This window comes from Moschus berezovskii, chromosome 24 (genome assembly GCF_049115385.1).
Source record: "Moschus berezovskii isolate FMDL1 chromosome 24, NW_MosBer_1.0, whole genome shotgun sequence".
Classification (NCBI taxonomy): domain Eukaryota; kingdom Metazoa; phylum Chordata; class Mammalia; order Artiodactyla; family Moschidae; genus Moschus; species Moschus berezovskii.
The window spans coordinates 21,704,301-21,716,708 of NC_142483.1; the positions used below are offsets into that span (position 1 = coordinate 21,704,301).

At 42.2% G+C, this 12,408-nt stretch overlaps 1 protein-coding gene across 2 annotated transcripts in view; it reads right to left on the bottom strand.

The window, feature by feature from the left end:
* CADPS (calcium dependent secretion activator) overlaps positions 1–12,408 on the bottom strand; it is a 484,390-nt gene that overhangs the window by 75,396 nt on the left and 396,586 nt on the right. For both annotated transcript variants that reach the window (XM_088831951.1, XM_088831950.1), the window contains exons 21-22: positions 6,559–6,714; positions 2,496–2,643 (exon numbers count right to left, since the gene is read on the bottom strand). In XM_088831951.1, the coding sequence (XP_088688077.1) occupies positions 2,496–2,643; positions 6,559–6,714 (304 nt within the window). The remainder of the gene's footprint in view (positions 1–2,495; positions 2,644–6,558; positions 6,715–12,408) is intronic.

The window sequence follows — 12,408 nt, forward strand, 5'->3', positions numbered from 1 at the left end:
TTCTGTGTCGTCCACACTAGGATGGTGATATAAAAAAAGATGGTTAAGAAGAAGTAGTATCGGCTAAGTTATGGAGAAATAGGATTTCTCGTACATTGCTGACAGGAATGTAAAATGGTGCAGCCACTTTGCACAGCTGTTTGATTGTTCCTCAAAGGTAAACACAGAGTTATCATATGACCCAGCAATTTCACTCTTACATATATATCCAAGAGAAGTGAAACAGAGGTCCATATGAAAATGTGTACAGGAATGTTCGCAGAAGCATTACTCGTAGTAGCTAAAAAATAGAAGCAACTCAAATGTCTATCAACTGACGAAGTGATAAACAAAATGTGGTATATTCATGTAATAGAATATTATTCACCTATAGAAAGGAAACATGAATACATGCAATAACAATGGGTGAATCTTGAAGACACTTTGCCATGTGAAAGAAACCAGATATCAAGGGTTACACATGAGATGCCAGTGATGTGAAAAGCTCAGAATAGGCAAATTCTTGGAGACTGTAAGGAGAGGGGTGGTTATCTAGGGTTGGGGAGGGAGAGTTGGGGAATTCCTACTAACGGGTCTGGGTTTCTTTTCAGGGGGGTGAAAAAGTCCTACAACTGACTGTGGTGATGGCTGCACAATTTTGTGAATATACTAAAAATGACTTAACTGTACTCTTTCAAAGGCTGAATTTTATGGTATGTGAATTACATCTCACAACATAAAAAAAGCTCAAAGGAAGAAACATTTAGAAGGGATGGTACTTTGGGGTTTGAATTCAAAGGTATTTTAATGAACTTTAGATATCACTAAGAACAGGTTTTTAAAGTAGACTCTGTGAAGCCTATAAGATTGTTCAGAGTCCCCCAGAGAAGGGTGGGTGGGTAGGTGGCTGGTGGGCAGTGAAGAAGTGCAGAGGTGGAGTGGAATATGGTACCTTGGACTCTGGGCCCCCTATTTCTTGAATTCCTGCCTCCTCCTTTTCATCTGGAACGATTTTATTCATTCCATGTGCTGGCCTTATGGTGAGGTCTGAAGAATCAACAGCTAAAAACAGCCTTAATGAAACTACCCTTTTACAGATGAGGAGACTGAGGTTTGAAGAAGCTGAGTGACTTGATCAGCTCCAGTTTGCAGCACCGCCAGGCAAAAGAACCAGGGTATGGATGCCCATTTAACCTAAGCCTTCCTCAGGAGGCTGGCCTGTGCACCTCAGCTCTTCTCCATAACTCTTTTTGGATACTGAGCCTCCGAACCAGTGGTTTTCACAATGGGGTCTCCAGACCAGCCAGCAGGATCAGCATCACTAGGAAATTTGTCAAAAATACAAATTCTTGGACCACACCCCAGACCTATTGGAAACTCGTGTGGGGTGAGACCCAACAATCTGGGTTTTAAAAAGCTCTCTGGAAGAGTCTGATAGGCACTGAAACTGGAGAACTATTGCTCCAGATAGTTCCCATGCAGTGAATAGAGCCAGCAAAGAGAACCACTGGCACCTTGCATTTGACCATAGTGCTTAGAACACAGCCCCCTGGGGTAAGATACCCTACAAGAAAATCGATCAGGAGCAGCAGCTAACAGGGATGGCTGAGGAAGCTGATTTGGAGGGGAAAGAAGGTTAGAGACAGTCTTGCCAGGAAGAGAATACCACCAACCCACATTTAAAAATGGAAGGTGCTGAAAGAGAAAATAAATAACGAATAAGGAGCAAATATAATTTAGTAAAAATTCTGAGCATATAAGGCTGGTATCGAAAGATCTGATTTAGGAGCAATTTATGCCAATTGGCAACAACATGAGAGTTGCCAGAAATGTTTCTGAATTAATTCTAAATTGGTATATGAATATCTAGCTGGCTTAAGGCCATCGGAGAAAAATGATCATGATAGTCTTTAATCAAGCCCAAGTTGCTGTTACTTTCTCCTTTACATTTTAAATACCACTTTGGGATTGGAAACTTAGCAAAGGACTAAACTTTTGGTCAGGGAAGATTCACAACCACTCAGTCTAAGGAAAATGAAAGGCCTGGGATTTCTTGGAAGTTCAAAGCCTGCTGGCTGGGGACTGGGTGGCAGGGTGATCTAATGCTATACATCCTGGAGGCTGTGTGATGCTAGGAAGAGCTCTCTCCTGTTGCCCAGATGCTCAGGTAATGAAATGCACTTCGCATGTGAAAATAACTTGCATTCTGTCAAACACACCTGCCGGAGATGCCAGCCCAACAAATAAGGTCATCAAGCTTGATCTGACTTAAAGGAACTTTATGGCCACCCCAAGCCCAGCTGAGAATCACTTCCAAGTGACTGGCATAGTCATCAGCACATGCCTTAGAAATTTACTTAACGAACAGACAGCAAACATTCATCTGTGGCTTAATCCACATTAGAGTGCATTTCTGAAACTAGCGAGAGTAGATGGAAGGAATTTGTGAAGTTTTCTTCTACATGATCAATGGAGGGGGGGATGAAATCTGTATCTTTTTTTTTTTTTTTTTTTACCTCTTGGCCCATTTCCATGCTGCAAAGTTTTGTTGATTGAGCTTTGGCATCAACCATAACATTAAACATGGTGCATATTGACTGTGGGACTCGGAAATCTGTTGATCGACTGGTTTTTTGCAGCTTAACTTCAAATGCAATCCTGGTTCTATTAAAACAAAGTAGGAAAAGACCAATTCAGCATTCAGATGGCAGCAGGTGGAGGAGACATTTTCTGAGAGGTCAGTGAAAAAGAAAATTGAAGGCTGTAATCAGTTTCAATCGACAATGACTTCACATGTGTTCTTTTAAAAATGACTTTCCCAGCTAAGGAAGCCTATTCACAGAGACAGCCACGTAAACCCTTCCTTTCTCTGCAGCACATGGAACACCTGTAGCTTGGCGTATTTCTGTCTATAGTTTACATGCTATGGAGAACCCTAATTGCAGAAGAATGAATGAACAAAAACTCAATTACACCATTATAGCATATATACGTTCGCTCACATTTGCACCTGACTACGTTGAAATACTTCATTAAAAAACAACACCCCCCACCCCCAAAAGCAGTTTCTAACGTTAAAAAGTCTCATGGTGGGAAATATCTTAAATGACATTATTTTTCCCCCTTTCTGGTCGTGAAAGAGAGAGACATAAAAAAAAAATTCAACAAGTTTATTATATTGCTCTAAAGACTAAAAATATAGGATGATTACCTTTGGGGAGGAGATTGAAATTAGGAGGAGTGGTCCTGGAGAGTGCTTCTACTATGTTTTTTTTTTGGCTGTTGCTGGGTTTTTGCAATGTTAAAGTATTGCTTTGCAATAAGATTATATTATTTTTACAAGTAAAAGCATCATAATATACTTACCATTTCAAGAAGTATACAATGGTGGAAACTTAAAGTGACTTAACTTTGACATAGGTCAAATCATGATCCCATCAATGTGCTAACTGCTCACAGGAAAAACCTAGTCTGACATGAGCAGGTGGTAACACAGGGCTGAGACGTAATCCTTGATATCAGCATTGTAAAGGGGACCAGTTAAATTTTTAAGAGGTTTCAGAAGAGAAGGTTTCAACGTCATGACATGTCTTTAAAAAAAAGCACCTGGTTAGTAAGTTGCTTTAATAAAGCTCCTTCCGTCTGGTGCATCTTTTGAGCATTGCTCATGGTCAGGTTCTGGAGGGCACGCAGCCACCAGGAGAGCACTACTTCAAGAGGCATTTGTAGCAGTTTTCTAACAGTGCATAGGGAGGACCACACAGCTAGTTAGCTCAGGAAAGGATGCCAGCTTGCTAACACACCCTGGGTGCATGCAGGGAAGCCAAGTATAATTTCTAAGGTTGGAAGCCCAGTTCTTAACGGAAAAAAAAAAAAAAACTAAAAGGAAAAAAACCCCTTAAAACACTCCTATAGATTATATGATCACGTTAAAGATAAATGTATCTTGGCTCCCAGAGACTCAGCTCACTGAAGCTTTCTAATCATGATGATCATTTTAAGCTACGTTGAAAATACATTGCTTTCTGGTTTGTGAAAAGGGGGCCTGATGCGGACTGACTTGGACAGGTCCCTGTGCTGATCTTCTGAGGTCCGTGTGCCAGTTCCGGCCCCAATTTGAGAAATGGAAATGCTAAATCACTCCCTTACAATGAAGTAACCGTCTTCTGTTTTCACAGGGAGCTGTTCATAGCCCTTGGAGTGTGTGGCTGTGAAAAAAGGAAGCTGAATGCGAAATTAATATGACTGAGAGGGCTCCATGGGGTGGAAAAGCCAAGGTCAGTTAATACACTGCCTCTCAGAGGGTGGTTAGGGTGCCTTATTTTGTGTGGATCTCACATAAAGGAGACCAGAGGCTCCGTCAAATGTATGATTTCGACTTCTGAGAAACTTGGAAATGAGTGCCTGACTGACTTTCAGGCACTGCGCATTTACACCTATGTAATAACGTTCTTGTCCTTCTAGAACAAGACCGTTTTATTCTTTCCCAAAGAGGAAAGCTAACGTTCTAGGCTCTACTCACGTGCATTCCATGTCTTACAGCATCCAAGAACTTCTTCACTTTTTAACTTCTGAATCTGGAGGTCTGGGGATGGTATTTGCCGCTATGCTTGCTCTGATCTGCTTTTGTTGGGGCCTCAATTGAAAGGGACACAGGGAAATTTATATGTCCAGTTCAGGTGTACATGTGAAGCTGACCAACTTCTGTTCACAAAAGGTTACCTAACAGCTGCTATGTGTCAGGCATGAGGAGGGGACCTGAGGAAGGTGAGGAGCTCAGAATGAACAAGATACATTTCCTGCTTTTCAGTAGCCCACAGTCTTGGGGGTGGATGAACCATAAAGACATGTAGTGAGGGGAATTCCCTGGCAGTCCAGTGGTTAGGCTCTGAACTTTCACAGCAGAGGGCGTGGCAGGTTCAGTCCCTGGTTGGGGAACTAAGATCTCGCTAGCCAAGCCACGTGGTGAGGGAGGAAATAGAGTCACTTTCTACCTTTCACATCCCTGTGTCTTCCCCTTTCCTTCCAGCATCTCCCTATTTCTTACTCCATACCCAGAAGTCTGGCTTCTCAGAAAAGGGCAAACAAGTCTTTATGTACAATTGTGTGCACAGACCGGAATCTAGTAAGGCTTCATTCTAGTGCATTGCAGCCACTAGCTGTAGATCAAGGGAGAACTTTTCAGCACAGGGAGACTGCCCTGCAAGGAGTTTTTGGTGGGATGGTATGGCTTTAGGGAAAGATCTGCTTTCCCTAAAAATGACCATGTAGCAAATGGTGGAAATCAAAACCCTAAGGAAAGATTTTGACCACTGGTTTAAGAAATAGGCTTGTCTATGGTTCTACAATTGGAAAGAAAAGAGTAAAACACAAAACCTGAGTCCCTAGGACTTTAAGCTCTTAGAAGTACAGACACCTGCCCGGAGTCCTTGGTGCACACAGCCCCTTTCCCAACTCCTGTTACGATACTCCCCAACCTGGGACTGTGTTGTTCTTTTGCCTTTTCGGCTTCCAGTTTTGATGCTATTTCTTCTCTTCTCTTCTTGCAAGATACAAGATACCAGATTCAGGTCACTCTCAGCCAAACCCAGCCCCCATCACACACAACTGATCCATCAACTCAGCTACATAACATCTGGAGATCCAGAGGAGACTGTGGTGTCTGGGAGACTGGGGGTTTTTGTGAGAGAGGAAAGATAATGAAACGGTTATGAACTGGAAAAGGAACTTGGATGTGTGTCTGGAGACAGACAGGGTGATGATAATGATGTCAAACCAGACAGATCTCCTCTCTGTCTCTGATATTCAGATATAGATACTCCACAAGGGAAGGGACGTGATCTCCCATCCTTCTTGGCGTGCCAAGAACTCAGCACTGTGCCTGGCAGACAGGAGGAGCCCAAACAGTCTTTGTCCTCATTTTCTACTTATTTCTCAGGAAAGTCTACCTAGAAAGGACAAATGCAGCATTCCCACCTCAATCCCGCAAGCCATGGTGACAAGATGGGCAATGTGCAGGAAACCAAAATGCACAATGAATGTCTCACGCCCCTGTGTTGCTATCTAGCTAGATTTGGGGCAAGACAACTCATGGCCAGCATGTGGTACATGCTCACAAAATGAACGGTGCTGCGGAGGTCTTGTCCACGTCACTGGAGAGTCAAGAGATGCCTGCTGCCTGTGCTTAAAATAGTGGATTAGTAGGTTCTCCCCATTTTTTTTCCAGCCAGCTATCCACCCACACATACACTCATACATTTAACAAATACTTATTAACTGAACATTTCGTGCCAGACACTTTTGGGTATTAAGGATACAGAGACAAGAAGGACCCTTTCCTCACGGAGCTGAATGAAAACATGGGCAGCCTTATTTTGTGCCCTCTTTTGTTGGGTTTGGCAAGATGTGGGAAGGTGAACAGGAGCTGCAATGTGGTCACCACTCCAGCTGACTACGATAAGCAGTCACCTTTTCCCAGACACTCCAAATGATGGCTGACTCAGAGCAGCCACCCATCCCTTCCTGAGTCAGGGCACAGCAGGGAAGGTGTGCAGAACCTGTCCAGCCACCTGTGCTCACCTTTTGACACAAGATTCGATCATGTCACTTGCCATCAGCTTCAGCCGTTGTTCCAGGTGCTTTCCAAACTCTTCTTCGGGCCAGTGCAAGTCCCGAATGAACGTCTGCAGGGCATCGAGTTTCCAGAATAGATCTTCTGAAGTGCCTGATCCATTACTGGCAGGATAAAAATGAGAAAACAAGAGTCATCCACTGGCCGAGGGTTCTGCAAAAGCTGACACAAGAACAAGGGGGGAACTAGAAGGCTTAAGGCAAACAGTGGCTTCCACATACAAAACGACGAGTGTTGGCGGTGGAGATGGGGGCAATCTCCACTGGCAGATTAGAGTTTTACCATACATGACTTAGCAGGCTTTGTTCGGCCAATTATTCCAGACCAGTGAGAAGTCTGAGGACGTGTTGCCCCATCACTCGAACAATGTATGGTAAAAATCAGCCTTCTTTTAATAACCACATTAACACATGTGATGATTCAGATGAAGGCCACGAACCAGGGGGAGAAGTAGGTCTCAACGGATAATAACTACATGGCAACATGCAGTTATTAGAATTCAGGGTTTCATGCATTTCCCCAGCTCCCCTCCAGAGTGGAGGCCTCTTGGAGACTGCACAAGACTTTCAGTTGTAAAAGGACAGTGCTAACAATGTGGTGAGCGAGGACCCACTTTCTCCCTTGAAGAGCTGGAAAGAAATTAGGGTGACTCAAACCAAGCCGAGTACACCTTGATGCCTTGAATCCGAGATTCTTGCTCAGTTTGGTTATTATTCCAATTTTCATAGACCAGCCCATTGCATGGCAGCCCCAGGACAGGGTGGGTTGTGGGGGGAGGTGAGTGGACAAGGAATATTCGCAAAGCTTTAGGGCACAAAACCCGAGCTCCTGTACTGTTGCACCATCTTACCCAGTCCTCTGGACAGATGGAGAAACTGGTCTCGATTCCTTTCTGTACAATGACGTTTAAGAAACATTTACCTGGGGCAGCGACGGAAAGCCTATGTACGGGAACTACTCCACCTCCCACCCTCTCAACCTTCTCTGGCTGGCTTCCTCTTTTAAAACAATTCCATTGGGAGCTCTAAGGGGTGGCCACCCCCCACCCCCTTCCTCGCATACCACTAATGCTAACACGGCAATTTATAAAATGTCCAACATACCATGCATTACCACTTGTTCTGACATCGTCTATAGAAACAGATGACAGTGGGTGTTTCTATTGTGACAGATGCCAGCTGCATTGAATTAATGCTTCAGAGAGAGAAATATAGCTAGTGCATAAGTGCATACACAGCTACTGCGGGGGGGGGGGAGGTTGGAGGGGCAGACTCCCAACATGCCGGGAGGGAGCCCACGGCCTGCACCAACAGGGTCACGTTTTCAAGGACAGACCAGTCTGAGGTCAGTACGTAGATGTATCTGACACGAAGGAGCAGGTAACATGGAAACACGTCCTTAAAATGAAAGGTGGCAAAGGAGGAAACTGAAATTATGAAAAGATATAGAATCAGGCATTTCCTGGTGGGTGACTGAGAATCTACACCTTCTTTTCAGATACTGTGGTAGGCACTGTTCAAAAGTGGGGGAACGCATTGTCAAAGTTCGGCCTTCCCCCTATCCCGTCCTAGGCTTGGGAAAAAGAAACCCCAACTTTGTCTGGTCTAAACCCCGTTTTGGAACTGCATGGTTGTATGTTTTAAATCATTAAGTACATATGAATGCAATAATTGGTATTTATTACAACAACATTTTGACACCCATCTGGTTTCAGAGTTTCAAAAAATTCTTCTAGGGTTTTTTTTCTTTTTTCTTTGAAGAGCTTATTATTAAGTTTTGACATGAGGAAAAGAATATTTTCTTTTTATTTTTAAGATAAACTGTTAATGTTAAGGCAATAGCACCAAGATTATTTTGATTGCTGAGCAGTTACCAAAATGTGTTCCCACTCATGCCTTAATTAATTGAACGGAGACCATTATCTGCTTTATTACAATGTCTTGATTCATATCTTTTCAAAAACATGTCACAGAGCATGCACAGAAGGAGGTAAAGGAAGCTTTCAGATATTTATTTTTAAATTTTTAACAGATTCTACCTAATCTAACTTTTCATACAGTCATCTTAGCATGAATATGATTTATGGGTATTTTTTTTATTAAGAAGTTTTTTTTCCTCCCGGATACAAATTTTGGAGGTTTTAATTTGTCTTCAAAAGAAAATCAGACACACTGACCAGATGATTTCTTCGTGAACTTGTGAGCAAATATACGAGTTTTTAAAAAATGTTAGGCAGCTTTGGAGGAGCCAAGTAGAGCAGTCATTCTAAAGCTCTGTGCTATACCTGGATTACTGCAGAAATAAAAACATGGAGGGCCATCTTGATGAATGTGATTCTGAGATTTCAAAACATCACTCCCAGTTTCAGATCATTTTTTATTCCTTTGATAATAACACTTCCCTTTGAAAACGTGCCAATTTATTCTTTCAAGAAAAAGCTTATCTGGCCTATAATTAGCTGTGGTCTAAGACAAGGATCAAAGGAGGGTATAGGATCACTAAACCTTCTTTCACTTATTAAATCATGCATGTGGTTCTAATTTAATTTTCCTGAGGGAGGATTTCAGGGTGCTGGATCTTCTTCTTGCTTAGGAAAGAGGGAGAGAAGATTCATTTCCTAGGCTAGAAGAAATGACTTCTCAACCTCCACCCTTCAAACTGCTGGATTTAAAGGGGTGGAAAAAGCCGGTAAATTGCTGGCATTTGGATGAATAGAGAGAAAGGCCCTACACCGAAACCACAGATGAACTGCCCATCCCCAATTTAATGGCACTGTGTTCTCAGATTCGGAGATCTTGCTATCTAGATCTCGATGCTCCAAATTGTATTATGACCTTGGAGCGTACTTTACATAACATTTACATTACTAAGGCTTGATCCATTCAGACATTTTTGTTTAGCCAAGAACATACTGTTACTATATTCTGCCATTTGCTGACACCAGAAATATGCTTTATGGTTTAAACATTATCTAGGAATTTTTTATTAAAAACAAAAAGAAGCAAACCAGCTTCTAGATAGGTGTGCTTTTCTCTCTGATTTGGATCAAGCCAGAAATGACTGGCCAGCCCAGCAAAGAGGTTTCCTGGACTATTTTTGGGTGATTAATTTCTAAAGTCATGTCACCTGGATTAGGAAAAAAAACAACAACAAAAAAGCAAAACATGGGAAGAAGCCTCTTGCAAAGGAATTCAGGAAGTGAAACACAGTTCTCAAACATTCAGTGGGCGTAAGACAAATTGTTAGTGCGGTATATATAGCCAACGTCTTACAAACACGCTGCATGCCAGAAATAAACAATATTGTCTCTGTATGATCAGCAAAATATGTCTAATTATCCATCTCCATCTCTGTTATATAGGATGTATAGAAATAAACAATACATATCCATGCCAAGATCACTTAAATTTAAATGAGATCTAATGTGAACTGAATACACACTCAGCATCATATATAGCAGCCATCCATGACGGTGCCGAAAAAGTAGGCATTTGTGGGATGCCTAGAGGGATGTTAACTGGTAGATTTGGTACTTTGGGAAGGTTCACATTGGGTAGGTTCACATTGGGTAGATTACTGGTTAAACTCCTGTGGAAGAAACAGACAGAAAGAAAAAAATACCATCACAGTGACAATGCAGATGTGGCAGAAGCACACGACAGTTGTAAACAAAGTGGCTAAGTCCACAGAAAGACAACAGCGAAAACTTGGGCAACACATTTCAGAAAGCAGCTCACGGATGGGGAGCTGTGGTGTGGCTCAGGTGTTCAGAGAGAAATGAGAAAAATTCATGGGAAAAAAACTGACCACAGAGCAACTGAAAAGCGTGGACACTCATGGACACCTATATGCAATGATGTTACACACGTTATTTCAATGCCTGCGTGAGGGGCCTTCAGTTTCCAGATGCACTGCTGTGAGGGTCTGGACCTGTCTCAGACAAAAAAACTTTAAGTTGATGGAATTCTTGGCATTGCTGTGGCGAGGGCTGTAGTGAAGTAGCTGGGACTGATAGAAAGGGTAGAACGCTTTGATGTTTTCACTCTTGTGTACGAGTTATTTTTGATGGAGGCACATTTCTTAAGTCAGAGAGTAGATACAAGATGGAGCAGGAAATTCACCCACTTGAACCCATACATAATGATAGTGGACAAAACCTGAATTCTTTCCAACCCCTACTGCTGAAGACAGTGTATGTGCAATGGGGCATCAGGGCTGATGGCAAAGATAAAGGAATTGTGTCAACAGGAATGATTAGCTTTGTATAATTTTATAGAACACTTAAAGAAAACGGGGACCTCCCCTCCCAAACTAAGTCTAATTAATGTGGGGAAATGCTTGCACTCAAAAAAAGGAAAGAGTCCCAAATTCAGCTCTTACAGTAAATTCTTTGACCACAAGAGGATTTAAAATGTGGTCTTCTGTTATAAGTAATTACTTCTGAAAGTGAGATAGACACTGGAGGAAAGGATGACGGGGCCTTGTAGGGGGCTGGGGATATTCTGTTTCTTGATTAGTGTGATTGTCATTTGAATATTAATCAAGTTTTATATTTTCTGTAAAAAGTCAAAATTTAAGTTAAAAAGTAATAAACAGTTACAAATTGTGACCTTGTATCAGGTTTTCTTTTTGAGCAAAGATTGATCAACTGAGGTGATGAAAGAGAGATGGATGGCTTTATGAGTAAAGAAAGGAAGTAAAACAAAACGAAAACTCCAAAGTGAATCAACCACATCTCTTTGGAGGGACTGCTCAACCAGCTGGCATCGTGCGATTCTGTAGTGGCATTTCAAGGGTGTTCCATCCAGCCAAAGTCACTGGCACAGTGGAGCCCAGCCTAACTCTGCATCTGAGAGGAGCCTTCCTGTTTAAGTGGAGTTGACAGCATTTTGGCAAAGAAGTTGAGGTTTTCTTTTTGGATCTTGCAGAAGAAGAGCAAGTTTTGCCAAAGCAGTTCTGCCCCGGGCAAGCTGTATTTGACTAACACAGCTCTTGCAAAGGCTGGAGCTGCCTCTGGGCTTGCTGAGGGGGGCAAGTCTCCCGATAGGTTTGAAATTTTGGACCCCTGAGATAATCTGGACATCTGTCTCCCTCTAGAAATGAGCTGGCCTTTCATAATGGGAATAGAGCCCTGGATGGTAGATGGAGGAACCTAGGATGCAAAATTGCCAGCCCAGCATTCTCTTCCTTAAGGGAAACAGGTGTCTCAAAGGTTTGTCCTTAACATTTCACATTTTGGGAAAGCCAATTACACTTCTCTGCTTGGGACGAAGGGGTGCTCTTGTGGGAATGATCAAGAGCTTAGCTAAAGCTATTAAGTAGAAGGAAAATGGAACTTTGACTTCCATGTTTCTCTGTTTAACTGGGGAATTTGCCTTTGAATTCAGTCCCTGGTGGTTCTCATTCTTAAACACTGCTATGCAATAAAATGGTTGGCGATTTCCACTGAGACATGTGTAAGCCTATATAAGCAAATGTGATCATTAAATGATACACACACTGAATATTGATCAAGGAATTAGAAGATCTTTCGAGATGGCAGCCTGGAAAGTTAAAATGTCAATTCCGAGCAAATTAAAAGTAGCTAGGAATGAATAACATACAAATATATGCAACAGAAACTCAATTTAAACATATTAGCGGAGGGTGGGCACACAAATTAGAAATGAGCTTTGTTTCAAACATGAAAAATTTTTAAATACTTAGATTAATCAAAACATATTGTATTGGCAAAATATGACATTTGGCCAGACTGCTGTACTGGACTCATAGAAACATTTTCGTTCTGTGACATATCC